Source organism: Cinclus cinclus, chromosome 6, assembly GCF_963662255.1.
Source record: "Cinclus cinclus chromosome 6, bCinCin1.1, whole genome shotgun sequence".
NCBI classification, from domain to species: Eukaryota; Metazoa; Chordata; class Aves; order Passeriformes; family Cinclidae; genus Cinclus; species Cinclus cinclus.
This window is the reverse complement of record NC_085051.1, coordinates 52,085,667-52,110,205: the sequence shown is the minus strand read 5'-3', so window position 1 is coordinate 52,110,205 and position 24,539 is coordinate 52,085,667. Positions and strand designations below refer to the sequence as shown.

Here is a 24,539-nt window from a genome sequence, read left to right as displayed (position 1 = left end):
TCAGACTTCACAAGTTCTTAAATAGTGTATTCAAGGCCATGCTTTGAAAAACAGCTTTTCAGGGTTTTTTTCCTGGTCTTAGAAAGAGGAGTAAGGCTCAATGCTGCCTAACAGAGGCAAATAAAATGAGAGATAATCCTGTGGCTCAGCAGGCAGGCAGTGGCTAAAGTTTCAGTGCCAGGATATGTCACAGATAGACTGCAGGAAACTAAAGCTGCCACTGCATTTCTCTGAGCCCAAGGGTTCTGTTTGTACTAGAGGGACACCAGCTCAATTTTTTAAAAATCACTGACATTAAAACTTAAATGTAAGTATTTCAGAGCACAGACAAACTCCCATATGACCACAGCTAAACACAATAGTCTCTGCTCTCAGCTAGATCCTGCCAACTAAAAAGGAAAGCAGTTTTCTTTTCTAATACCACTCATACATTCAGACCCAGAGCAGGCTGGGTCACCACTGTCACATCTCCAGAGCAGAATGCAGCCAAGCAGAGCAGAGAACACAAATACACACCCCACCAAAGGAGTTCTGCTTCCACGTGTCCTGCACCCAGGCAAATGACCACAGGGCACACAGGTCATGGTTACCTGATCAACACATGCTTGGCTTTACACAATTCACGAAATTCTGCATTTTTTGCTCAAATGATGTTTGTTTTTTTTTTCTCTGTGACATAATAAAAAATAAATAACAAAACAAATAATCTAGATGAAAGAGGTGGAAAGGGTAGCAAAGGGGAACCCACAGTCACTGGATATCCTTATAGGCATGGGAAAACTCAGCTGTATTCATGCTGATGGTCTTGTGACACCTTACGAAACCCTCACAGAATTTGGGCTGGAAGGCACCCTAAAGATCATCCAGTTCCAACCCTCCTGCCATGGGCAGAGCCACCTTCCACTAGACCACACTGCTCTGAGCCCCATCCAAGCTCGCCATGAACACTTCCAAGGATGGAGTATCCACAGCTTCTCTGGGCAACCTGCTTCAGCTGTCACAGCGAAGAATTTATTCCTACTATCTACTATAAACCTGCCCTTCTTTCACTTCGAAGCCATTCCCCCTTGTTTTAATCTCCCTTCCTCAAACGTATTTCTTAAACATATTCTATTGAAACACACTCAGATGTTTCAAACCGCTCCTTCCCAACGGGATGGCTGGAGCCATCAACAGTGGCACAACAGGGCGCAGCTGCAGCCCCTGCCAGAGAAGGACAGAGCCAGAGAAGGACAGAGCCAGAGAAGGACAGAGCCAGAGGCTCCCGGCCGGACACGCACGGGGCTGCCTCTCCTCCCGCCGGCTTTTCCTCGGTTTACGCCGGATTTACCGCCCAGACCCAGAGCCCCGGCAAGGGGAGGGCAAGACGGCCGCCCCTCAGCCGCTCCGCGGGCGCAAACAGCGCCGAGCCCCGCCGGAGCCCGCCCCGAGCCCCCTCACCGAGCGCTGCCCGCGCCCCGGGAGCCGGCCGGGAGCGCCGCCGGCAGCAGGCCCCGCCCGGGGAGGGGAGCGGAACCGGGCCGGCCCTGAGGCGTCCCCCTGGCTCCGCGGGGACGCGGCTCCACTCACCGCTCCGGGGCAAGGGCGGCGGCTCAGGGAGGGCGGCAGGGAGCGGCGTCACCGAGCCCCGAGGCGGCGGAGCGGCGGCGGCCCCGGTGCCTGCGCCGCTCGGGGGCCGGGCTGGGCGGGGCCGGACGTGAGCGAACTTCCGCGGGGCGGGGCGGTCACCGTGGCCGCCATGGCGGGTGAGTGAGGGCGGAGCGGCCGGGAGCGGCCAGAGGCGGGGGCCCGGCGTTCTCTCAGCAAACTAACGAGGTTTAACGTGCCCGTGGTGCTCTGCCAGCCCGCTAGGGTCACATCCCGGTGTGCACCGTGTCCAGCACCTCGCTCGTGCCCCGGGTGGAACGGGGCCCCCCCATGTGCTTTATCACATCTCTGTATATAACTATGTAAAGGGTGGGTGTCAAGAGAATTGAGCCGGGCTCTTCTCGGTGGTGCCAACCAGCCGGACTGGAGGCAAGGGGCAGAAAGTGATGGACAGATAGTTCCACCTGAACACGAGGAAGAACTTGGTTACTGTGCAGTGACAGCCCTGAAACAGATAAGCCAGAGAGGTTGTGGAGTCTCCTTCACTGGCGATACCCGAGAGCCATCGGCACAATCCTGTGCCATGTGCACTGGATGGCCCTGCTTGAGCAGGAAGGTTGCACCAGCCACCCGCTGTGGCCCCTCCCAATCTGACCGAGTCTATGATTATGTATTGATTTTACATCTTATGGTGTGATGAACTCTTTTCAGGCATCTCTGGGTAAAAGTTGAAGCCAGCAAACATTCAGGCAGAGCATTTGGCTTGGCTTTGAGCCCTGCTTCGGCTGCCAGGGCCAAAGGTGAGGTGTAAGAGCCTGAAGTGTAAGGATGGGTCTGCTTTGTGTGATCAGAGAACGTGCAGTGGCTTCTTACAGCTGTCTGCCCTCCAAGGAGACACCATGGAATGAGGGCTTTGTGCTCAGCAGTAAAGCACCCATCACCTTCAGCAGGACCCAGCCTTTCCCCAAACTCTTGCAGCTCGCATGTTGCTGTGAACTATTTCTGACATCCATGGCATGAGCACTGCATGCATGCGCAGGAGCTGCTGCCATGATTTCTCTCTGTGGTACTCTGCATTAGCATCTGACTGGCATTTGATGTCACACGACTGCTAAATCTGCCAGCACTACAAAGCCACTGCTGTGCATTCTGCAACTTCTCAGAATGTGCTTGCATTTGTTTAATAACATGGTTTTCTTGCAAATAGCAATAGATGAAGGATTAGATTTTGTGACCAAAGACAGTTAATGTAAATTCCAGTTTACTTTAATCAATATTTACCAGTAAAGCAAGGAAATCCTTCACACAAATGGCTGCTGGACACTGATTTGTTTCTGTATGCTTTAAATGGCTTCAATATCTTTATTTTCTCATACAGCCAAAAGTCCTCCTGATAGTACTCCAAGAAGGCCTGTTTTATCTGTCAGTGCAAGAAAAATTAAAGATAATGCAGCAGACTGGCATAATTTAATGATGAAATGGGAGAGACTGAATGATAATGGATTTACTACAGCAAACAAAATAGTCAACATGAGGATCAGTGAGCAGTAAGTATCCTAATACACATGAATAAAGATAGCATAAAGATTGTTTTTATTAAGAGATTAATCTGCTTCCTTCACTAGAAAGTTCTTTGGGGGATGGGAAAAGAGCATGTCACAGTGGATAAGGTAGCTCTTAGATCAGACTCAGCAATTGCATTTTTTGGTTACATAAACTATTTGCATTCAAATAATGTCTCATATAGTAATGATATTTGCAAGAAATGGGAAATATTTATTTTACATAGTCAAATGTAACATATTTTCAATACTTATACAATGTACCAAGTTAAAATCTAATTCTATAAATCTCAGCCCATATGAGTTGCTTTATTCTCTTGCATATTTTACAGTGAGGTGTAAAAAACTCAAGTCAAAAGTTCAGATTTTAAGAAAGAATCAGTGATTTCTACAGACAAAAAGTTTTAACAGTGATGATTTGAAACAAAAGCAATGAAGAACCAACAAAAATACCACGCCGCAACCACCATTAAAAAAAAACCAAAAAAACCAAAAACCACTGAAAAAACGCTGCTTTGGTAGAGCTTTTATTTTCATGCTGTAATGAAAAACCTTAGCTAGCAGGGCTTTGAACAGCTTTTCCAGAGTCCTGACAGCTGAAGAGGGTTTGTCTGACAGGGTTCTGACAGGTACAAGCTGAGGAATATTTTGCTGTAATGGTGCCAGATGTTGCTTTTTCTCTTTAGCAGCTCTCTCTCTGTCTTTGATCTAAGTTTACAGCTGGGGTGGGAAAGTCTGCCAGACAGGGCAGGTGTCTGTACATTGTCTGCTCTGGGGTCACAGATAAATGTCTTAAATTTGCACAAAGGGAAGTTTGTGGTGAGGCACCAGATTGTCCTGCAGAGTAGCTGAATCCTGGAGGTACCTTGTCAATGAGGAGAGAACAACCTCCAGCACAGGGGCAAGGTAAAGAGGGGGAAAAAGTGTTATCGTAACACCTGCAAATGCTTTTTCAAGCACATGTTCTAAGGTAGAGTAGTTCTGTTTTTCTCTGAAGATTATGGTATTAGCCCCATTTGCTCACATGGCCAGCCATGTTTTGTGCTATTTTTATGTAGGAATTCTCATGAACAATCTGTGAGTGAAAGATTTTGTTGGGTCAGACCACAAGGATTTTATCTGCACTGCTTGAGTAAACCTATATGTAGTTGTTTACATTATGTCATGTTTCTATTTTAGATTTCAATACAACAAGCTGGAGATAGCCTGTGATAATAGTGCCACAGAATCTGAAAAGCCAACCCCAAAATACAATGAAGAGCTGGACAATTGCTGTGCAGAATTACTTGAGACCTTAAAGCATATGGTAATACTAATTTTTCAGATTTAGTCGATAAGAATCAATTTCAAGTGTGCTCAAGTAACAAGGAAATGTCCTGAAGTATTTATTGTAGACAGAAAATTGGTATTTTCATTCACAATTCTTTAGCTTCCAACCTAAATTACTATAAATCCAGAGTGCACCATTTGATTGATTGGTAAATTTGAAAGTTGGTTTTACGTCTCTCTGTCAGTTTATAGTTCTACTCCCCCCTTTATAAAGTGATCTGGAAACAAATTGTACAAAAAATGCATTCCAAAGCTGCACCTGTTTTCTGTTTCTCATCCTGGATATTCCCTCTGTTTAGAACAAAAGAAACTGCAAAGCATAAAGCAGTGCTTTACCTGCCATCATATCCTTGCAGCTGTCTTTGATCAGACATAGTGCAGTCATATTTTTAGCCTGCCTACCTGTATTTGCTGTGCAGATCTCCTTCTTTGGAGAGTGGTGTAAGATAATTATTATGTAACCCACCTTTTTTTCTGGATACCTTGCTAGGAACTAATGTCACCTGTCAGTTTGACAGGAAGCAAATGATTTTTTTTCTGCCAGATACTGTAATTCAAAATTCTTACAAAAAATAACTTTTACAGCCTTTTGCCAAAGCGGAGGCCCATTAAAAGCGTGGTAGATCTGCTTTTTCATATAGACAGGATGCAGTCCTCCAGTATTTAGGAAAAGCAGGAAACTGGCTAGATTTCCCTCAGATTTTGTTCTGTGGGGAAAACGTGGGGATGTTCTTTTCTTTTTTTCCTGATATACTTCTGTATTCAGACTAGAAATGCATTGATGAAAGTTTCTACTCTACCTGTGTAACAGGAGTCCAAGCAACCAGTGTTAGATTGGATACTAAACATAGGTGCTATGACCTAATTTATTTTTCATTTCTTGGGAATTTATAGAGCTTACAGGTTCATAGATGTATCTGTGGTTTAGCTGCTTGATGTAAAGATACTGCCTGCAAGCTTCATTTTGGTGTACATTTTCATACCCAAATGCACAAAGTCAGATGAACATGAAGGAAGTGAATGGAATGACCTATTTTTTGACGCAAGCTGTTAGATCAGCCTAGATATATTGTCAGTAGTAGCTTGAGCTGCTTTTCTCACCTGCTGCTGATCTTTTGAAATTAGACATATGGTAATGTAATAAAATATCTTGATAGGGCTTGTGCTATACCTCTGTGATATTTTTCACCGGTGTTAAATTGCTGTAGGAAAAGCTAGGGAGGTGAAAAAATGAGAGGGCTTTAGTATATTTCTACATGTGGGAAACAAAAGAATGTCCAAAACAGAGTCATATCTGCAGTGTTCAAAATTTCAGGGTATGGCTTATTAAATGTTTATGTAGATTCCAGTTTTGATTCCTGTCTGGAGTTAAAAAATGTGAGTTTGAAATGTTAATATTAAATAGCCTTCATAAAGAGTGTGTTTTTAAAAAAATGCTTAAGATTATAGTAGCCTAATATTCCTGAGACATTCATTAACGTTCCACGTTCATCATTTTCAGACAAAAATACAACTGAAAATGGAAAAGCTTACTTCGACTACTAAAGCAATCTGTGACTTGGAAACATTCCACCATGGAGCTGGGAATTGCACAGCACCCTTCTTTCATACGTGGCCCACACCATACTTCTGTAAGTAAAATATTGATTAACTTAGCTAATTACATTATGTCATCAGTGTCATCTAATTTATGACTGAAAAATAAGACCTGTTATCTAGATGTCTTGCCTGAGAGGGAAAGAATGCTGTCTCCTTTACAATTGACTAATCAATAAACACATGAATGCACCACTTGGTTTAGGGTTACTGCTGATGACTGCCAAGCATTCTCTGACATGCAGCAATTACAGCACAGAACTAAATTTGTCAGCAGCTTACAGTGTCCAAGCTGCAACAGCCACATCCTCTGCAGGCAGAGATGTATTTGCAGCTTGCTGGTGTTAAGCTGCAGGCTTAACTACTTGACTTGTTACTTGACACTGAAATTAAATCCTTGAATGCAAAGAGCAAGCTATACCTCAGTTAATTCTCAAGCAGCCAAGGAAAAATACCTCTGATCTCAGTGTCAATCAAGACAAGTAAAGAAATGTTACACTCTACTGTTAATCTTTTCGCATTCACTTGATGGCAAAAGGCACTGCCTCCCAACTGGAATTACCCCAGTTTTAAAACTGTCTGAATTCAAGAGAAGCCTGATTGCATGCAAACCAACTGCCTTCTTTGTGAAGTGAAACTCATACCTCTGTGAAGCTCTGCTTCTTACTTCACTACCACAATTTAGCAGGAATCTTATGTATTAGTTTCTGCCAGCTTAAAAGAATGACAAAGACAACTGCTGTCAAAACACCCATTGTGACTGAATCATTTAATGATGCTGTCTACTGCATGAAAGACTAAATCCTTCTGAAGGCAGTGATAGTTCAGGCTAAGTTAGAAGCACAAGATCAGTCTCTCTTTAAAAATACTTTGTGTGGTTATTTTTTAAGGATTCACACAATGAAAGATTACAGATGCATTTTGACCCCCTTAGCAGTTTTACTAACATAGCTAGTAACAGTTTTTACAACAAACCCTTCAGGTTTGATCTGTTGAGGTGTTTTTTACTGTTGTTTTTCATTACTGATATTACTTATGGGTGATCATGCATTGCTGAAGTGCATGACAGCCTGAGGGCATCCTTAAGACTAGCTAAAATCAAGAGCAATTCTAAAATGTGAAGCTTGTATTGCAGGATAGCATTGCCAAATTTTAAAATCAAATTTCAGTTATTTAAGGAATAGCTGTAATTGATAATTTTACAGTGGGTCCTGAGAACCAATACCACTGCTTATTCTATAGTTAAATGCAGACTCATGTCAAAATCAGCAGTGTGTAAAATACATCTCAAAGCTGAGGAAATTGTTTAGCATTTTATATTCTAATGTAAAAACATCATTAATGCTAGAAAAAGATGGCTAGATTTGGGGAATAGATTATGTAAGGTAGGTTTTTTTAATGATCCACATATTACATGTATAATTTAGCTTTTAGAGACTTGCTGAAATGTTCTGATCAATGTGCTTGATTTTTCTATCCATTTCAGATGAGGTTTCTCTGAAGCTGTCTGAAATGTACAAGAAGGAACTACAACTCAAGCAAACAATTGTGCAAGACATTGCTCATTCTGCTGACCAGGATCTGATGATGGTGTATTTATCATCGTGGTTGTACCAGCCTTACATTGAGAACAGCAGCATGCTGCTACTCGAAGCCATGCTGCTGGAAACAGGACACAGGCAGTGCTAGAATTCCAAAGGTTAATGGCTGGCTTCTAGTGATGCTTACATGAAACTGAATTGGCATATTGCAAGGCTTACTAAGTAAGTTGATTTTTTGTAAAACTTACTAAAAATATTTTTCTCTGTTCATATTCCCTACTTTGTCTCAGGTGATACTCCTTTTTCTCATGGGACAATCTAGTTTTGGTTGTTTTTATGTATTTTAAGAGGAACACAGAGGCTACAGGTATGAAGCTAAATCCTCTGTAGTCAGAAAGAGGTAAGCACTGGTTGGTGGTCTGGGGGATTCAATGCTATAGAAGCTACAGCAAAAAATGTTACTTCCTCCCAAGACTGGATAGCCTAAAATACCTACATGGTCCCTTTTGCCATAGAAATTCAGCACTTCTTGATCTTTCATAGCGTTTTGTTTTTTTTTTAAATGAATTAACAGGGCAAATATTTTTGTACTTGCTTTATAAGTGGAGGAAAGAAAAGCATAAAAAAAAATCCAAAAGGATCCACATAGTTTGGTGCATGATTTTTGAACTGCTGTTGCAGACAATAGTGTAAATTCTGGTTTGTTTTGGATTCTGGTGTTGTTGGGTACATCACCCTCAAAGAGTGATCCAAGCGTAAGCCAGCATCAGGGGAAGGTTTAGTACAACCCATCATTCTACAGTCATTATATAATAAGGTCTTGTTCCTTTTAATTAATTTTAAATTCTTTTGTTTTCTTGCTGTTTTTTAAGAGATGTTTTATGAAAACGTCTGTTGAATAAAACAAAACCTGCTTTATTCAAGGCTGTATCACATCTTGTTTGCTCCCTGTAACAGAGCTAAGTGAGTTTTTCCTTGGGTTACTGTTACTGATGTCAGATGGTTTTGGTTTGAAGGTGTGCCCCTCCCTCTGTACTGATGGAAAAGCAGGGTGACTTACCTAATTAGCCCCAAGCTGAAACCTCCTAAGCTTAGTAAGGGAAATACATCAGTTTCCTGCAGTAACAGGACAGACAGACATGAATTGAAAAGTTTTCTTGAAATGTTGCTCTGTTGAACAATGAGGTTATTTCTGGCAGCTAATAAGAGTTCTATTCTTAGCCCACAGTTCCAGCATCTAAAAAGAAATTCTGCTGTAGCTCAAGGAGAGTAAAGTTAGGAACAGTGTTGTTGGGTTTTGTTATCTTTTCAGTGGAAGTGTTCCACTTAGTATAACAGCAGCCTTAATTCATCCGAGTTGGGCCAGACCTGGATCACTATGGAAACATCTCAGTACTTCAAAAATATTTTCCAAGGAGAAAAGATTGGTTCACATACAGAATTGTTCTTGTAAGATGAGAGTAGGCGTATTGTATTTCCCAGCATGTGCAAATTGATAGGGAAGGCAAAATTGAAGCAAGTTTTCATTTTCTGCACAGGTGGAAATTGTGGTTTGTTCTCATTTTGTAAGAGGAAAAAAGCTCTTCAGGTAGGAGTCTTCATATTCATAGACCCTCTTGCTTATTGACTGTTGTTGGGCACTGGAAGATTACTGCAAAATCATTGCAGAGATGTTTTGTCATTCTAGCTCTAAGCAGTTGATTGTTATATTTGTAGCCCTCAAATATAATTATTAGACAGTACAAAAGAGTATAATAAAGAATTGCTCACCGCAATCAAAGACTTTGAAAGACCAGCAGAACTTTGCTTTGTATGCTACCTTCACTTACAAGGTAGGTCTGTATCCTCTGGCAATTACCACCTCCTAAAAAACGGGGAAAAACCCCAAAACAAATAGTAACTCATTAATGCACAGTATCTTTCACAACTGCTCATAAAAGGCAGCATTTTGGGTTATCAAATTAATCTTCTACTTACGCAACCAAGGAAAAAAAAAACCCAACAAAAAAGCCTAACCTAACTGTTTAAAGGGACATAGTAGAGCAGTTTATTTAATCTGTAAATTGTCTTGTTTAGATTCTATTTTAGTGTTTTTCTTCAGTAACAATATCATGAAAAAAAATCAGTGTTCATACTCGATTTAAGAACAACTCTCCTGTCCTTGGCAGATTTGTCCAATTGTCCCAGTAGTTGAATTTATTTAGCAATGAGGTGACACACACATTTTAAGGACTTGTTACACTTTTCAGTAATGTCTGCTCATTTAATGCTCTTCTTTTTCACATGCTACACTTCTTGAAAGAAAAGATGGTGCCTTGGACAAGATAATGGTAGAAGGTCTCCACAAAAAAACAGTCTGATCCAAGGATCATATTGGAAGTATGACAAAAATTCAAGTCATTTGCCAAGTTTTCTCCCTGCCTAGAGCAATATTCCCTTTGTATTATGATTAAACAGTACAACGTAGGGTGGAGTTACTGGAAAGGTCAAAGGGTAGAACTGATAAAGGATGCATCATCAGAAAGGAAAAAAAAATGTATAATAGCAGTCTAACAAAAATAAGCCATGGTAGACTAAAAAAAAAAAAGTTTGGTACCTTGTTAAGGAAAATTAGATCACTACTTATGCACCTTCCCATTTATGTCTACGTACCTGCAATTTTTAAAGGTGTGGCTGAACATTAGACACACAACTTAAATACATTTCCAACTGTTCAGTACAAATCAGATCTTGTTTGAGGCTATTTTTGTCTCCTAACTCAGCAAATGCTTGTTTCAGTAAGGATCAGCTAGGCTGTCACATTGTTCCCAGAATGCACAAGTGTGGATTATACTTAAACCTGCCCATTTTTCCAGGCAGATTTATGTGCACTGAGTCTAGATGCTAATGAATATTCAAGATAGGTTTTTAAAAGCACAATAACACTGTTCAGTAATCTTAGTGGCACAGAAAATGAACATTTTTAAGATAGCTTTTATTTTACCCATATAGAGCTTGCCAGCACACAGCACATCACTGCTGAACAGCAGTACAACTTACTTCATTTTTAGATGGCTAGAGAGAAGGAATTATGTAACAAAAGGGAACAGTGAGAGAAGGAATTATGTAACAAAAGGGAACAGTGCAAGTTTTAGGGTTGACAAGATTTCCACTTTCCACCCATCCCCAACATACAAAGCAAATAGAACAATGTTAATTCTAGAATTTTTGGTTGCAATGCTGCTAGATTATATAAACATAAGTTATAAAAAGTACAGGGCATAGAAACAGTTTACAAATAAGTTACATTTCAATTATCTCTGTATTCACATTAGAAAAATATACATTTTATAATCAGTCTTTTCCAGAAGAAAGCTTATAGGGTTTTCTAATTTATGGCTCCAATTCACTTTGCTAGAGCAAAATATCTTCACTCTGGCCACCTGCTTCCATTGCCAGTAGTGCTTCCACTGTTTCCAAAGGTATCCCTTCAGGTGTGCGAATGTGCATTGTAGTACCATTGGAATCAGTCACGATAACGATGCCTTCTGCCTGAGACAAAACAGCAGTGTCTGGATGAGACAAGATAAGCCCATCTGAAGTCTGAATAAAAATCTGTTCGTGTCCCTGAGACAAAAAATCATGGCTCTCATCAGAAATCTCAAAAGCTACAGTTTCATCTACAGTAACTGTATTTGCCAGCTCCTGTGCTTCCTCTGTCCCACAAGAATATTCACTCTGGGTTTTGAAAGCGTTTTCCTGGTTCCCATGAGCAGACAGGGAGGCTCCCTGGACAGCGTTCTGGTGCGACTCAGCCTGAGCACTCTGGGGGTAGTTTATTGGCACAACATTTGTTGAAAAAGCTTTTTCAAGTTCCCGTATCTCGTTAGTCATATCAGCATTACGGAGTTGCTCAGAACATTCTTTAATTGCAAAATTAGGGTTTTCTTCTTGCAGTTCATGGTATTTTGGACCGTGACCATTTTCTTCACTCGTTGGTAGGCCAGTGCTCTGCCTGGCCAGTGCCTGCTCCGACACGGAGCTGCAGAGTTCAGGAGCCGCCGGTGCCCCCGCCACACTCCTGCTCACAAACTGTGCCTGAACCAGCCCAGCCAAGCTGCCTGCTCCGAGAGGCAGCACGACTTCAGTGTGCAGCAGAGAAGCTTCACCTGCCACATCTGGTCCCTGTATGCTCACAGGCTGGGGATACTCTATCCTCATTTCCACAGTTTGGGAGGAGGTACCTGAATTTTCACCATCGGTTCTAACTCCTGAATCAGCAACTGAATTATGCTCCTCTGCTGTCTGTAATGTACTTCCAGTTGTACAGCAAGTGATATGCCTATCTTCTGAAAGCAGGATTTCTCCATTTAATGGATTAAAACCTGAAAAGGGGAAAGAAGTATTATTTTGTTGGGCAATTTAATATTGCATGCCAAAAATTTTTCATCAGTAATTTTGGAGGAAAATCTAGACTACTTCCCTGCTTTGCTCCCCTCAAATTAGCAAACCTAAAGCACCTTACAGGAGTTTCACAGAACTTCCCAATGAGAAAGTCACTATAAATATAACTACATATATATATAAAAATATTTAAGGAATTTTTGAATAATGATATTTTTATCAAGTATTTCTATTTTAAGAGACCTTACATTAAGAGCCAGCATTCTTCTATTCATCCTGAAAACAACCTGGGCTGAAAGGAAAACTCAATTTTCTTCCATCTGTCATGTAGTCAGTAACATTAAAAGATAAAGACTTTACCAGGCACAAACTTGTCAGCTGCTCATCCTCATCACTTTTAGCAAGTTGATGGAAGCATTTAAACTTCTATTTAAATTTCTGTTCCTAATCAAGCTCATTCTGGACTCAAATATGTCATCAGGTTGCTACATATTAATTAGCTATGCTAAGAGCCCCAGCAGCACTTTTGTCCTGTGCCAGAAAAAGTAAAAACCGTAAGAAATGCAGTGTTCTACCAGTTACTTGACCTGGACCTGACCAGGGTCCCAAACCCTGAAAGTAGTTGAACAATAACTACCAAGCTTCAGTAGTATGAGCTGTCAGTCTTTATTACTAAAGGTCAAAAGGAACAAATAAGCTGGTTTGGTTTTTGGAAATTTTTTTTGTTATGAAAGATACCACTGCACAAAAAAGGAGACCTAACACTGCAGAGAGGACCATTTTTAACATTTTGCTCTGTAGACTAGCAAACACCCTACTAGCAGGAGCAAGCAAAGCATAATTTTGAAAACTCGTAGCTCAGAAGAAAATCATAGTGCAGCAAGAAGTAAGCATGATCATGCAGAGAGCCTTTCAGAGAAACAAAATCTAACAGACAGAAACAAAAACCACCATTGACTGAAAGACATGCAAAGGGCAAAAGCAAAGCCACTTACAGCAAGACCAAAACAAGGTATTTACAAAGTGGATGGTGCTGATAGACGTATCTTACTAGAGATTTACTTTCCTTTCACTGTTACCCTGCTAATCTGAAGGGCAGCAGGATGAAACATGAAGAAGGAATAAAAAGAAAGGCAACCACCTGAAGACTGTGGTGCAAAATAGTGCCTCAGTTCCAATACAAGATGTATTCCAATGATGGATACAGGACAGCCTACACCAGCTCTCCCTTTCCCCCAAGTTCCATAAAGCTCTGGTAATTCTGTTGTAGCTGGCTGGGGCCAAGAGGAAGGACATGCACTCTGCTTCCTCTTCCTCTGTTCTCCCACAGCTGACACAATGGTCATGCACTCAGAGGGATAGGACAGACAGGTAGCACACAGCAGAGGACAGTATTGTGCTATAAGTAGTATCAATAACTGATTATCATGCATCCAGGATTGAGCTACTGCTGTCTGCATCATCTGTAACTTTTCCCTCCTCATGAGGCCTTTCCAGTTAAACAGATGCTTTTGAAGGACCTGGGAAGCAAGTTAAGAAATTAAACTGTAAGACAAAAACCACAGTAGCTTGAAGAACAAAGATTTGTTCAGCTCCTCCATGAACAGAACAGAACTGGAAAATCTGAAGAGGTTACCATCTCTTTCAAACAGTGTACACAAATTCCCACTCTTTTCTTTCACTTCATGTTGACTGGCATAAGCATTGTTCACATTCTCTGTTACATCTTCTAACTTGGTCCTTTTGGCTGGTGGCAACAGTTCTTCCCCTGAGCTCTGTCAATACAAGAGATGATTAACTGCTGCCCTGTAACACTTGACAATATTGGAAAAGATAACTGTGGGAACATCATGGCAGTGAACTGATGATCCTTAAAAACAGGATTTACACTAGAGGTCTTCCTAAGAGGTAAAGATTTAAATACAGCCCTCACAAGTCACCAAAACTCCAAGGGGATGAAACACAGCTCTCTGCAACAGCTATAAACAACTGAAGCTCATCAACTGACTTGTCAGAAAGACAAAAACTGTTTTCATGCCCCTCTATTCACTGCCAATTAGCACAGCAATCACTTCTCCAATGTCTGAGCCTGCTGCAGGTTAGGCCATTTCCTCTAACACAGGTTAGAATCTGTGGAGCCCCCAGTTACCAGCACCTCAATGAAGTTCTTTTGTCCCTGTATCAAAGACCTGTGATACTCTGTCCTGAATGCTACCAGGTGTCTTCCCAAAGCACATAGTGTGCTAGTTCATATGCCCTGCTATGATACCACAGCAGAGTGTACTTTCAGTATTTCTGAACACCACAAAAGCCTTATTTAGCATGACTCAGATAATAGCAGCATGATTTTGTAAGGAATAATTATGCATTTTTAAAAGTTTTAATTTGTCTAAGTTCAATTGTTAATTTTCACAAAGGTGTTCCATACCTCAGCTAACCGTTTTTGTACCAGTATGTCCACAGGCAGTTGCTCACTAACCATTTTAATTACACATTGTGAATAGGAGCCTGCACCTTGCATCTTCTGTTCTCCAGTGAGTATTTCTGTGATTCCTAGAGATTCAGCAACCTTCAAAAACAGATATGAGGAAAAAAGTGAAAGTTAGCCTCTCAGATCTGAATACATAAATGCTGAAATACAGATTAGTTTTCTTAAAACTGAGCTAGAACTACATCATGTCTAGCCTGACAATCACCTCAGCTCAGTGCAAATTTTTAGATCCCATGTTTTCTCCTAGCCTTCACACTGACACATAACCTTCATCTGAAGGTGACTGTTAAGGCAAACTTGAAAGAATTATGGTTATACATAGAATCCAGGGACAGTTACTAGGAGCAGTGTTTTATAAATATTACTGAGGCCCTCCATCATATAAAAAAAATTTAAGTCTTCCTGTTTAGAGTGTCTCTGCATAGTTAAGAATTTTCCCCACTCCTCACGTTCCATTCCTGTGCTTCATCCTTACATAGGTGTGTGCTACTATCCAGCTTCTCAAGGCTAGGTTGTTTTGGGGTTTAGTTTGGTCTTGTTCTTCTCTTTTAAAGAGCATCATTCTATATTAAGAATGCACATGAACACAGAAGAGAAGCAAGAAAGAGATTCCATCTGTCTTTCCAGATACAGCTCCATAAACAATGAATCTGGAGTCACTGAAATAATAGTGTGCAGTTTTATTAATGTAGTCACTACCTTTCAAGTCTGTTGGTGTGACTGAACTGCATAGATGCATTCAGTTTGCCCTCATTTGGCAATGAAATTACTTATCTCTTTAAATCAAGGTCACTCATTTTAAATATAAATGCCCCTCCCTTCCTGATCAAACATCAGGATGTACTTTTATTAGTGGTTAATGCTAAATAAACCTTGCAGTAACATGCAGCTTCATACTACCCTGGATATGCAAGGCAGGTATCAGCACTGCTAGAACTGTTTCTTATCTTCCTAGCTGAATCCAGTGACATAAACTAGAATTCCAGTTTTATTATGGGTTTTTCTTCTTGGTAAGTTGTTGAACTTTTCACAATAATGTCTATTTTTGCTAATTAAAAATTATGTTGTTTCCAAATACATATACCTGCATGCAAAAGTTTATCAGGGAAAATTAAAAATCCAAGGCATCTAAAAGAAAGTAAACAAACAAACAAACCAAGCATAGTTCCAAAAAGAGTGTTTTATTACCTTAGCATCTTTTATTTCAATAGGCTGTTGGCAATTCACAGAATCAGAATTACTTAGGTGATCATAAGCCATTTTCTTTACCATGTTATGCAAATCTTCAAATTCCCTATACACATCTGGAAAGTAAGCTTTGGCTGGATGGCCTTTTTCCACCTAGGAATAAGAGGGGAATAAAATAAGGCTTGTTTCTCCCTCCCTATACTTTAAAAAAAGATGAAATTATGATCTGTCAATTTGTTTCTGCTCAACATTTTAAAATAGAAATATTCAAGTCAAAACACTATGGAATATTAAAAATGTCACTGAACTGGGCAGCAAAAAGCAAGGCTTTGAGTTGAGACCTACCAGAGTTTTGCCCATGTAAGACTGAAGTGATGTGTGCAACATCTACATGCTGCAAGATATTAATTTATGAAATTCAATTATGTCTCTAAAGGAATTTTTAATGTACACTAATGGATTTATCCCTAAAATAATTTAATATTCTTATGTAAAAACTCACCTTCATCAACAGAAATTCATACACTGTAACAAGCTTTGTAATACGTGGGAGAGCCAGCTCCATTAAGTCTTCATTATCACATTGTTGTATTAGCTGTCAAAAGCCAGAATGAGATTATGAGGAAAAAGCAGCCCAGACGTTATGCACCCCATTTTCAGAACATAAAATATCACTACTTTTTCTTGAAAGATATGCTGTACGTTTAGGCAGCTTTAAGAATAGATGCAAACTAACTCCGAAACGGGGCAAGTTACAAAACCTCAAAATAGTTACTACTCATGTACAGACAAAACTCAGTCCCACAAATGTTGGCAAGTCATAGAAAGAACAGCAATATCAGTAGTTTAGTAGGCATGAAGGATCTATAACACACAGAAAACAAAGAACAAGTTGTGTTACTTGGATTTAATCCTCATTCTATCCTCCCCCAAGACCTTCTTTGTGGTTTTTTTTTTTAATTACTATTTCTTTTACTGTGTTGGAGGAGATAGCAGTAGTAGCTAGTAACTTTCCTTCTCCAGAAAAAGTGTAAAAAGGCTACATCTACATGTCAAAAGTCCCTTTCCAAGCCGAGTTCCCATTTTCCCTTTTTCCAGTGGTCTGTTGGAATTATTTTTTTCTTAAAAGATAAATTAATGTTTTCTTCCTAGAAGCCATCAAAGACTTCTAAGCCTTATGTAAAAAAAAATAAACAATCTTTTTTAAAATGGTTAATTGAAAATAAGTGTTTTTTTAAAAAAAGGGGTGAGGTGAATAGGATGGGGGAAAAACACTTGAGAAGTAATTGCAGAAGAGAACCATACCTCTTTTAACCTAGCTTTTCTTCTGAATACATTGTGTTCTGCTGACACACTACTAAGTGACTTTGAAGGGGACTGACCAGGTCTGCTAAGCCTTCCAGAACACCTGGATTTTCCACCCATCCTGGGTCGACCACGTCTCTTTGGTCGTTTGGGTCTTCCAGGTCCTTTTGGTGCTACAGGTCCCCGGTGTCCTGAACTGGTTTCATTTGGTTGTTCTGCCAGCAAGTGTCTGCTTTCCTCAAACTCTGAAGCCTTAATTAAGAGAAAAAGTATTTATTCACCATTTTAAACAGTTTTGAGGAAGACCATTTTAGAATTAAGTTTGTCATCTATGCAAACAATAAACAGCATACTAAAGAAATGCAAAGCTGGATACAAGCATAACTTGCAAAGAAAATTATAGAATAAATCCAACACATTAGTAAGACTTCTGCATCACATATATGCCACTATTTGCAAAGTTAGCATTTTCTAACCAAAAGATGTCATACAAAATAAAACGATTAAATAAATACAATAAAAGAGGTGTTTTAAGTGGGTTAAATACATTTAATATTTTTGAAGTAAAATATATCCTCTTTAGATAAAGAGATTGTAGAAATAAAACTTAATTAGCAGTAAAACATACTGAAAGAATAATTTGGGTTTCATTATAACCACATCAAAACATTAAGACTTTAGAAGAAAGACAAAAAACTCTGACACCATGAACAGTGACAAGACCATGTCAAAATGTACTGCCCCATTACCACATTTCAAAATCCTGTCTTCCCTAGGAACACAGCTAGGAAGCAGCTTCTGTTATAAGATCACACAGAAAGTCAAAGGACCTTTTATATGTTTAAGTTATAATGATCATTTCAGTGTAAAACTTTTTAACTGTTCAAAGCAGTGATTTCTACTTAAATATCTTCCCTTCCAAGTGAGAATTTCTAAGAATGTTCCATCATCTTTCAAGAAATGAGTTTATAATAGTACTCGGGTACATCAGGCTTCTTTGCGTAATCTGTGCATTTGCATCCCAACATTCGTAACTCCCTCCTATACCACTGATTAGGAAAGCTCTATTAAATGGCAAATTTATGTCAGTTCTATCCAGGGATTAAATTACTAAATTAGTTCTAAATTTGACACAGGGCTAGGGGTTGAGCATGGGGATCTTGATTGGCTTCCTGTCTGTATCAAACAACTACAAGAATTCAGAGAGCAGACTTAGGTATTTTGTAATTCTCTTTTTCCAGAGACGATAATTGAATGTGGAGGATGAGGGAAGATTTGTTTTCTGCAATGGCATTTTAAGCTGCAAGTTTTCATTTTCCTGAGAACAACTTCACAATTACAAAGACAAGTAATATAAATGTGACACCTCTACACCTAAACAAGTACTTTTTCCTAGCCAGCAGCTGCATCTGCTCTTGCTGCAAAATGTAGTCATTTCAATATTAAAAGAGAAACTTTTCTCTGAAGTGACCATCTTAGAACATCACAGGAAAAAATTTGCAGCTGAGGCAGCTTCCACCCCAGAGACTCAAATTTCACCAGTGTTTGGTGTGCAGGGTTTCAAAGCCTCATTTTGAAAACCTGCTCTCGGAAAAGCTGCAGATCACTGGTGTGTTCCAAATAAGAGATTTTTCTGCGATTACATTATTTCAGCAACAGAAAATGAGAGAGCAGATGATGTGTTGCTGTCATGCTAAAGGCTGTAACTGAACAAGTGTTCTTATCCAAACGCAGAGAATTCAGTTTATGCAGACAAGGTGAAAACTGCATGTCAGAAACCCAGTAAGAAATGAACTCTCAGTGAACATTTAGTTGTATGTGTCTGTGCAAGAGTATTACTGCTGCAGCACTGCAAGAGACAATTTGATTTTTAAAGGACTTCAATGGGAAATTTGCCTAATGTAATCTATCAGTGGATATTTCTGAGCAGAACAAGACTGTGCAGCTACAGAACTGCCATTCTACTTCCCACAGAACAGACAGTTTTTCTAAGTAACACTTTACCTCTTCTCCAGCCTTTGAAACAACAGTCTCTTCCAGATTGGTAGCTACTGCTTTTTCATGATTTAAAGTAACAGCAGTTGAAACCAAATGTGCTGGGCTCATAATTTCCTCTTCCACAAAGATACTTCCATTAGGCTTATTTAGAGGTATTTTCAGAGGTGAAGACTCCAGCTGTCCATGGTCTGGGTTAAGTTTATAATGTCTTGCTAACCCTCCTTTTCCTATGTAAGATTTTTCACAAGTCTGACATTTAAATGTTTTGGGTTTCAGATTATAATTTGAAGAACTGAATAATGCATCCTTTCCCTTTACCTTTCCTTCTTCATCATCTTCTATACTCAGCTCAGAGTAGTCATCAGAATCAGACTGATGACCATCAGCCAAATCCTCCATTTTAATGAATTTATAATCTTTAGCTTTGTATTTGGGGGGGCGTGAAATCCGTCCAGAACGAGTTTTCACCTTCAAGGACTTCTTTAACTTGTCATCCTTTTGCTTTTTTTCAAGGTATGGTGTACTTGCTGAACTGGCTGCAGCCATGGTAGGATTTGGAGACTTCGAAGCTGATGCTCTGGCACAAGCAGCCCTCTGTCCATTCACTGTCTTAGATGGGGGAATCTTGTCCACAGATGGTGAAGGCCTCTGCATAAGCAACTGAACCGGAGACTCAGAAGAACTATGCAGGAATAGCTGCTGCTGCTCAGTTCCTGAAACAGGCTGTATCCTAATTATGTGGGGATTAATAATGCCAAGTCCTGGTATGCTAGAATTCCTACCAACTGGCTGACTCAGCGTTATAGTTTTGGACTGGATTGGTGCCAATGATGTCATTGGCCCTTCAGTTTCCTTCATCTGTCCTGGCTGAACTTGGACACAAATGGCTTCCAGCTGCTTTTGTGGAAAAAAGGAAGAGTTTCAGTTACACAAATACAGTATTAATAAATAAATACAATACTTATCGAGATAATACAGATGTGCCCTTAAAGCAAAGCATGCAGAATCCACTGCACATCATTCGCTTTCCATTTCAGTGCATCAAAGCACAGATTCCCTTCCTTTAAGCTATGGGTTTTCCTGCACATTATTTTCTGCTGTGACTGCTGTTCCACTAAAGTATGTAAAGTTTGCTCTGAGGCCATGTCACAGCTTTGTTTCCTGATAGCCGACCTGTCTGGAATAACAGAGTCAATGCCATCACCAAGGCACATTCATAACCTTCAGCAAACCCCACACAAAGGAAAACTCCAGTCTGCTACATGACACAGGCCATATACCCAGTCCAGGACATACTATAATGTGTGTTCAGTTCACAAAAAGTTTGTGGTGATGATTCACAGAATCAGATGTAACTGTTCATCCCTCTCACATTTTCTCTGCCTCAGTTCATATCAATCACTTCACAACCTGCACCCAAACGTGGGCTGAAAGCCCAGGTACTGTCATCTGCAAGAGGCATGCACTAACTTCCCGTGTATCACCACTTAACCACTGCGAAACAGCTCTTCTAAGCTGTTCTTGGCTGCACGTGTTGTCAGACCGAAATAATGACCACAGCAGCTATTAGCTACATTCAAACACGGATTTTCCTAAACCACATTGAAAGCTGTGCCTTAGAGCTATGGGACGGGAGTCTACACCCGAGGGCAGGTGTGACTGAGGAGAACAGGAAAAAAAAAACCAAAAAAACCAAAAAAACATTAAAAGGGATTAAACCCGCCGGAGCCGCGGCTTTCATCACCAAAGGAGCACCGCAACCTCCCTCCCCCCCAGCCCTCGGGGTTACCTTCTGCGGGAGGAGGCGGGCGGCCGCCGCGGCCCTGCCCTGCTGCAGGGCGACCTGCTGGGCCACGCTCTGCAGCTGCCGGGCGGCGTTCTGCATGATGCCGCCCGCGGGGCAGGGCTGCGGCGGGGGCGCGGCGATCGCCGCCGGCTTCAGCGGCTCCTGGGTCTTGCTCACTTGCTCGATGACCCGCCGGAGCTCCGCGGGGGCCAGCGGAGCGGCGGCGGGACGGGGCGGCGGAGGCGGCCCCGGGCCCTCCAGCAGCCGCCGCCGCTGTTCCTCGCCAGCGCTGAGCCCCGCGCCCTCTGCCGCGCTCCCGTCCGCCCGCAGGTACGGCACGGTGCCGCTCGCCGCCCCCGCGCCGGCTTCCAGGGCGGCCAAGCTGTGCGCCAGCTCCTCCGTCACCGCCAGCACCTCCGCGCCGCTGCTGCCGCCCTCCTCTCGCCCCGCCGCGCCGGGGAGAGCCCCGCGGGTCCCGGGGGGCTCGTCCTCAGCGGGCGAAGGGGGCGGCAGCGCCCCGGCGGCCCCCGCCCCGGGAGCCGCCATCTTGGCAGGCGCGGGCGGGCGGGCACCGCATCGGCAGCTGCCGGCGGTGTCGGCGGCGCGGGCGATGCGCGGGGCACCGGCAGCGCCCGCCGCGTCCCCCGGGGCGGGGCCGCCCGGCGCCGACGGCGGCTCGCGTGGGCAAAAACGGGCGGAGGTGCGCCCGGAGCGTCTGGCCCCGGGTGGGGCTGGAGGTGGGACCCGCGGGCGGAGTTACGGTGAGTTGGGTTTTCCCGCTGTTCAGGCTGAGTTGTACCGAGTGCCTGAAGGGGCAGAACAGCGCTCCTGGAGCGGGTACAGTGAAGGGCAGTGGGGGATAGTTGCGGGATTGGAGCGTCTATTTTAGGAGGAAAGGATGAGGGAGTCGCGCCTTTCAGCCTCGAGAAGAGACAACTCAGCGGGGACCTCGTGTCTGTGTATAAATACTTAAAGAGGCTTGTGCCAAGAGAATGGATCCACGCTCTTCTCGGAGGCGCCAACCTTTTGGAAACGAGACAACCGGCAGAAACTAATGCACAGAAAGTTCCACCTGAGCACGCGGAAGTACTTAATTCTGCAGGTTGCCGAGCGCTGGAACAGGTTGCTCAGAGAGATTGTGGAGTCTCCCTCGACTGGAGATATCCCAGAACAGTCTGGGCGCAATTCTGTGCCGTGCGCTCTAGGACAAGTCTGCTTTAGCAGGGAGGTTGGACGAATTGCGGTCTTTTCCAATGTGACCCATTGTGTGAATGTGCGCTCCGCCGCTCGCTCTCACCGGGCGGGGTTTCGGGCGCGTGTCACGCGGGAAGGACAACCCCCCCAGGGCAGAGAAGAGCCCGAAGGGGTCACCCGAGCACGCTGCAGCCGCCCGCGCACAAACAGAAATCCGCGCTCTGCCGGGGCCGCTGGCTCCGAGCATCAGCCGCAGGAGCGCGATCAAGCTCTGTCCGTGCTGCAGCCGCCCCGGGTGCTCGAGCACCTCGCAGACAGACAGACAAACACACCGCCCCCCACTCCGCGGCCCTGCCTTTTGCGCAGAGGTGACACCGCGTCTCATTGGGAATCGCAGGCACAAATCCCAGAGGCGAAAAAAAAGGACGGAAATGAAAAAAACAATACTTCGTGGCCCGTACGGGGATCGAACCCGCGACCTTGGCGTTATTAGCACCACGCTCTAACCAACTGAGCTAACCGGCCAGTTGCTGTAGTTTGGTCCCTCTAAGATAAATAACGATATCACAGTTCCAATGTTCCATCTTTTGGCCAGATTAGTGAAGGCGACAGACTGGGGGAAGAATCTCCTTGTTCCAGGGAGCGCCGGAGCCAGGCCCGCACGTATGGAAATGCATAACTCCTCAGCAATACCGAAAAGGTATTACCGAAAAGTAAACAGGAAAACTCTTCCCTGCCTACAGAGATGCAGCGCCTGGTAGGGAGCAACCCTAACGCGGGAATAGGGACAACTTCGCCTTTAAGTCAACATCCTAATACTTCTTCAAATTTACTAAGATATTATTCCAGTTGCTTTTAATTTAAATATTTGAACATTCTTTAAAAGCATCTACTATTCTGTTTAACGCACTATTAGGATCTTAGTTTGCACAGACAAACAATTCACTTTTTATTAGTTTTGGTTTTTACTACATAACGCTGCATAGAAAAGACGACTCTTCTGCTCACCTCTGAAGCCTACGTTAAAGCACAGGATGCCCGTTTAGCAAGAGGCAAACACCGCGAGGCGGGAACAGGGAGGGAATGACACAGCTCTCTAAAATGCAGGGTTTTGGAGATAGCCCGGTGAGGAGAACACAGCCCCCTGGGCTTTTCTCTATGCGGGTCTGGCGGTACGGCTGCTGTCCCCATCCCGCAGTGGCGCGCAGGATCCGCCAGGGATCAGGCCATCACCGGGGATGAATCTGAGCCCGCCGGGGCGCTGCTCCGGCCACGGGAGACTTGGCTGCACAGAGGGCCTGTCGCTGGATTTATGGAGCATATCTTTTGTCCCGAGGGCTCTCCCCCTTAACCCCTCACCCACGGGCGGCTCAGCCCCGCCACCTCCGAGGTGTTGGGACCGTGGTGTTGTCCCGAACGTGGGCTCGTTACCGGGTAAGCAGCGCCAATTGACACCTCGGGGCGAGGTATTTCTGGGTTTTATTCTAGTTTACGCAAAGCAGGGAGCAGACTAGACTTTGGTAACCCACAAAAGTCTAGCTCAGTGATCATCAAAACTTTACACTTGCTGTGTACCTTTTAACAAACAAAGGCATCAGCATTCCTTGGTTACCAGCTACAAAACTTTTCTGTTAATTAGTATTCAAACCACTATTTGCTAGTAACATCTCGCTTCTCATGCTAATTAGTCCGCAGGCGCAGTTCTTTTTTCTGGGGTCCCTTTTGGGTAGGTGGCCAATGGGTTATGATCTCGCACTGACGAAATTACGTTTCCCCCAGTTACTGCTCCATTCTTCTGACTTCAGTCCTGGTGGCTCTCATCCAGACAGCCCGTTCACCTTGGGATTGTGTTTCCTTTTCCTTAAAACAAAACATTATCCGAGGGTGCGACGTCCGCAACTCTCCCGCACCTGGGCGCGCACCTGGCGGCAGGGGCGGGGCGCTGTCACCCCGTGCGCACTGCGCATGCGCCCCATGGCCGTGCCGTGTGCAGCGGGGCCGGCGCGTGCGCGGTTGCCGGGGCGACTGGAACACATCATGGCGGCCTGAGGGGAGCGCCGGGAGCGGGGTCGGGATGGCCCAGCCGCTCCTCCCCCAACACCGGCACCTGTGGGACGACACGAGAGACACAGTAAGGGGGCACGGGGGAAGGCCTTGGGCCCTTTCTGAGGGGTGGTGCGAGCCCGGAGCCTCCAGGGAGGCTGGCGGTCACCGAGGGGGCCGTGGTCTTAGGGAGTGCCCGCGCTGAGGGGGCCGTAGGTGCTTCTGTAGCCCCTGGAAACGCCGTCCCTGCAGCCCGTGGGCTGCTTCTGGGTCTCGCGTGCCAACGCTGGCCTCTGCGTCCCACTCCTTTGCAACAAGGTGCCAATAGGTCTTTCTCTCGGCTCCTGCGGGGCATCACCCTGGTTGCTGGTCTTTCCAAGTGCTTTCTCCGGAACTGCGAAGTTTTCCTGGTTCGGCACGCCTTGCCTTCCATTGCTTAGCATCCTTCATATCATCCCGTGTCACACGCATCCTGCGCATCTGGCGTGTCTCTGAATGCAATAATTACGCACCGTGGCCTTGAAGCTCAACTTCTT

At 43.4% G+C, this 24,539-nt stretch overlaps 3 protein-coding genes and 1 non-coding gene across 10 annotated transcripts in view; 1 reads left to right on the top strand and 3 right to left on the bottom strand.

Moving 5' to 3' along the window:
* TECPR2 (tectonin beta-propeller repeat containing 2) overlaps positions 1 to 1,640 on the bottom strand; it is a 42,472-nt gene extending 40,832 nt beyond the window's left edge. For all 6 annotated transcript variants that reach the window (XR_009933314.1, XR_009933313.1, XR_009933312.1 and 3 more), the window contains exon 1: positions 1,570 to 1,640. The gene's annotated coding sequence lies outside the window, so the exon portion shown is untranslated. The remainder of the gene's footprint in view (positions 1 to 1,569) is intronic.
* Positions 1,641 to 1,724: 84 nt separating this feature from the next.
* CINP (cyclin dependent kinase 2 interacting protein) lies at positions 1,725 to 8,538 on the top strand. 2 transcript variants are annotated; one of them, XM_062494703.1, is made up of 5 exons: positions 1,725 to 1,745; positions 2,966 to 3,134; positions 4,329 to 4,455; positions 5,980 to 6,109; positions 7,561 to 8,538. In XM_062494703.1, exons 1-5 carry the CDS (start codon positions 1,739 to 1,741, stop codon positions 7,761 to 7,763), a joined length of 636 nt encoding a protein of 211 aa, XP_062350687.1. In that variant the 5' UTR covers positions 1,725 to 1,738; the 3' UTR covers positions 7,764 to 8,538. The 2 variants fall into 2 exon arrangements, with proteins under 2 accessions (XP_062350687.1, XP_062350688.1); XM_062494704.1 differs by lacking the exon at positions 1,725 to 1,745 and adding an exon at positions 1,917 to 2,387.
* Positions 8,539 to 10,603: 2,065 nt separating this feature from the next.
* On the bottom strand, positions 10,604 to 21,312 carry ZNF839 (zinc finger protein 839). The gene is made up of 8 exons (XM_062494702.1): positions 20,770 to 21,312; positions 18,987 to 19,877; positions 16,983 to 17,234; positions 16,180 to 16,272; positions 15,678 to 15,830; positions 14,427 to 14,567; positions 13,635 to 13,773; positions 10,604 to 11,979 (listed from the first exon to the last, which is right to left on the bottom strand). Exons 1-8 carry the CDS (start codon positions 21,310 to 21,312, stop codon positions 11,009 to 11,011), a joined length of 3,183 nt encoding a protein of 1,060 aa, XP_062350686.1. The 3' UTR covers positions 10,604 to 11,008.
* A 1,099-nt stretch (positions 21,313 to 22,411) lies between these two features.
* Positions 22,412 to 22,485, bottom strand: TRNAI-AAU (transfer RNA isoleucine (anticodon AAU)). Its single transcript has one exon. It is a non-coding gene; the product is annotated as a tRNA-Ile (tRNA).
* Between the last annotated feature and the right edge of the window lie 2,054 nt (positions 22,486 to 24,539).

Excerpts from the sequence above, each read along its gene's own strand:
- CINP (XM_062494703.1), top strand. Across the intron at positions 3,135-4,328 it reads AACATGAGGATCAGTGAGCA|ATTTCAATACAACAAGCTGG; the intron begins GTAAGTATCCTA and ends TTTCTATTTTAG. Across the intron at positions 6,110-7,560 it reads GTGGCCCACACCATACTTCT|ATGAGGTTTCTCTGAAGCTG; the intron begins GTAAGTAAAATA and ends TATCCATTTCAG.
- ZNF839 (XM_062494702.1), bottom strand. The coding sequence starts at position 21,312 with ATGGCGGCTCCCGGGGCGGGGGCCGCCGGGGCGCTGCCGCCCCCTTCG. Across the intron at positions 16,273-16,982 it reads GAAAAGCTAGGTTAAAAGAG|CTAATACAACAATGTGATAA; the intron begins GTATGGTTCTCT and ends GGCTTTTGACAG. Across the intron at positions 15,831-16,179 it reads ATGAATTTCTGTTGATGAAG|GTGGAAAAAGGCCATCCAGC; the intron begins GTGAGTTTTTAC and ends TCTTATTCCTAG.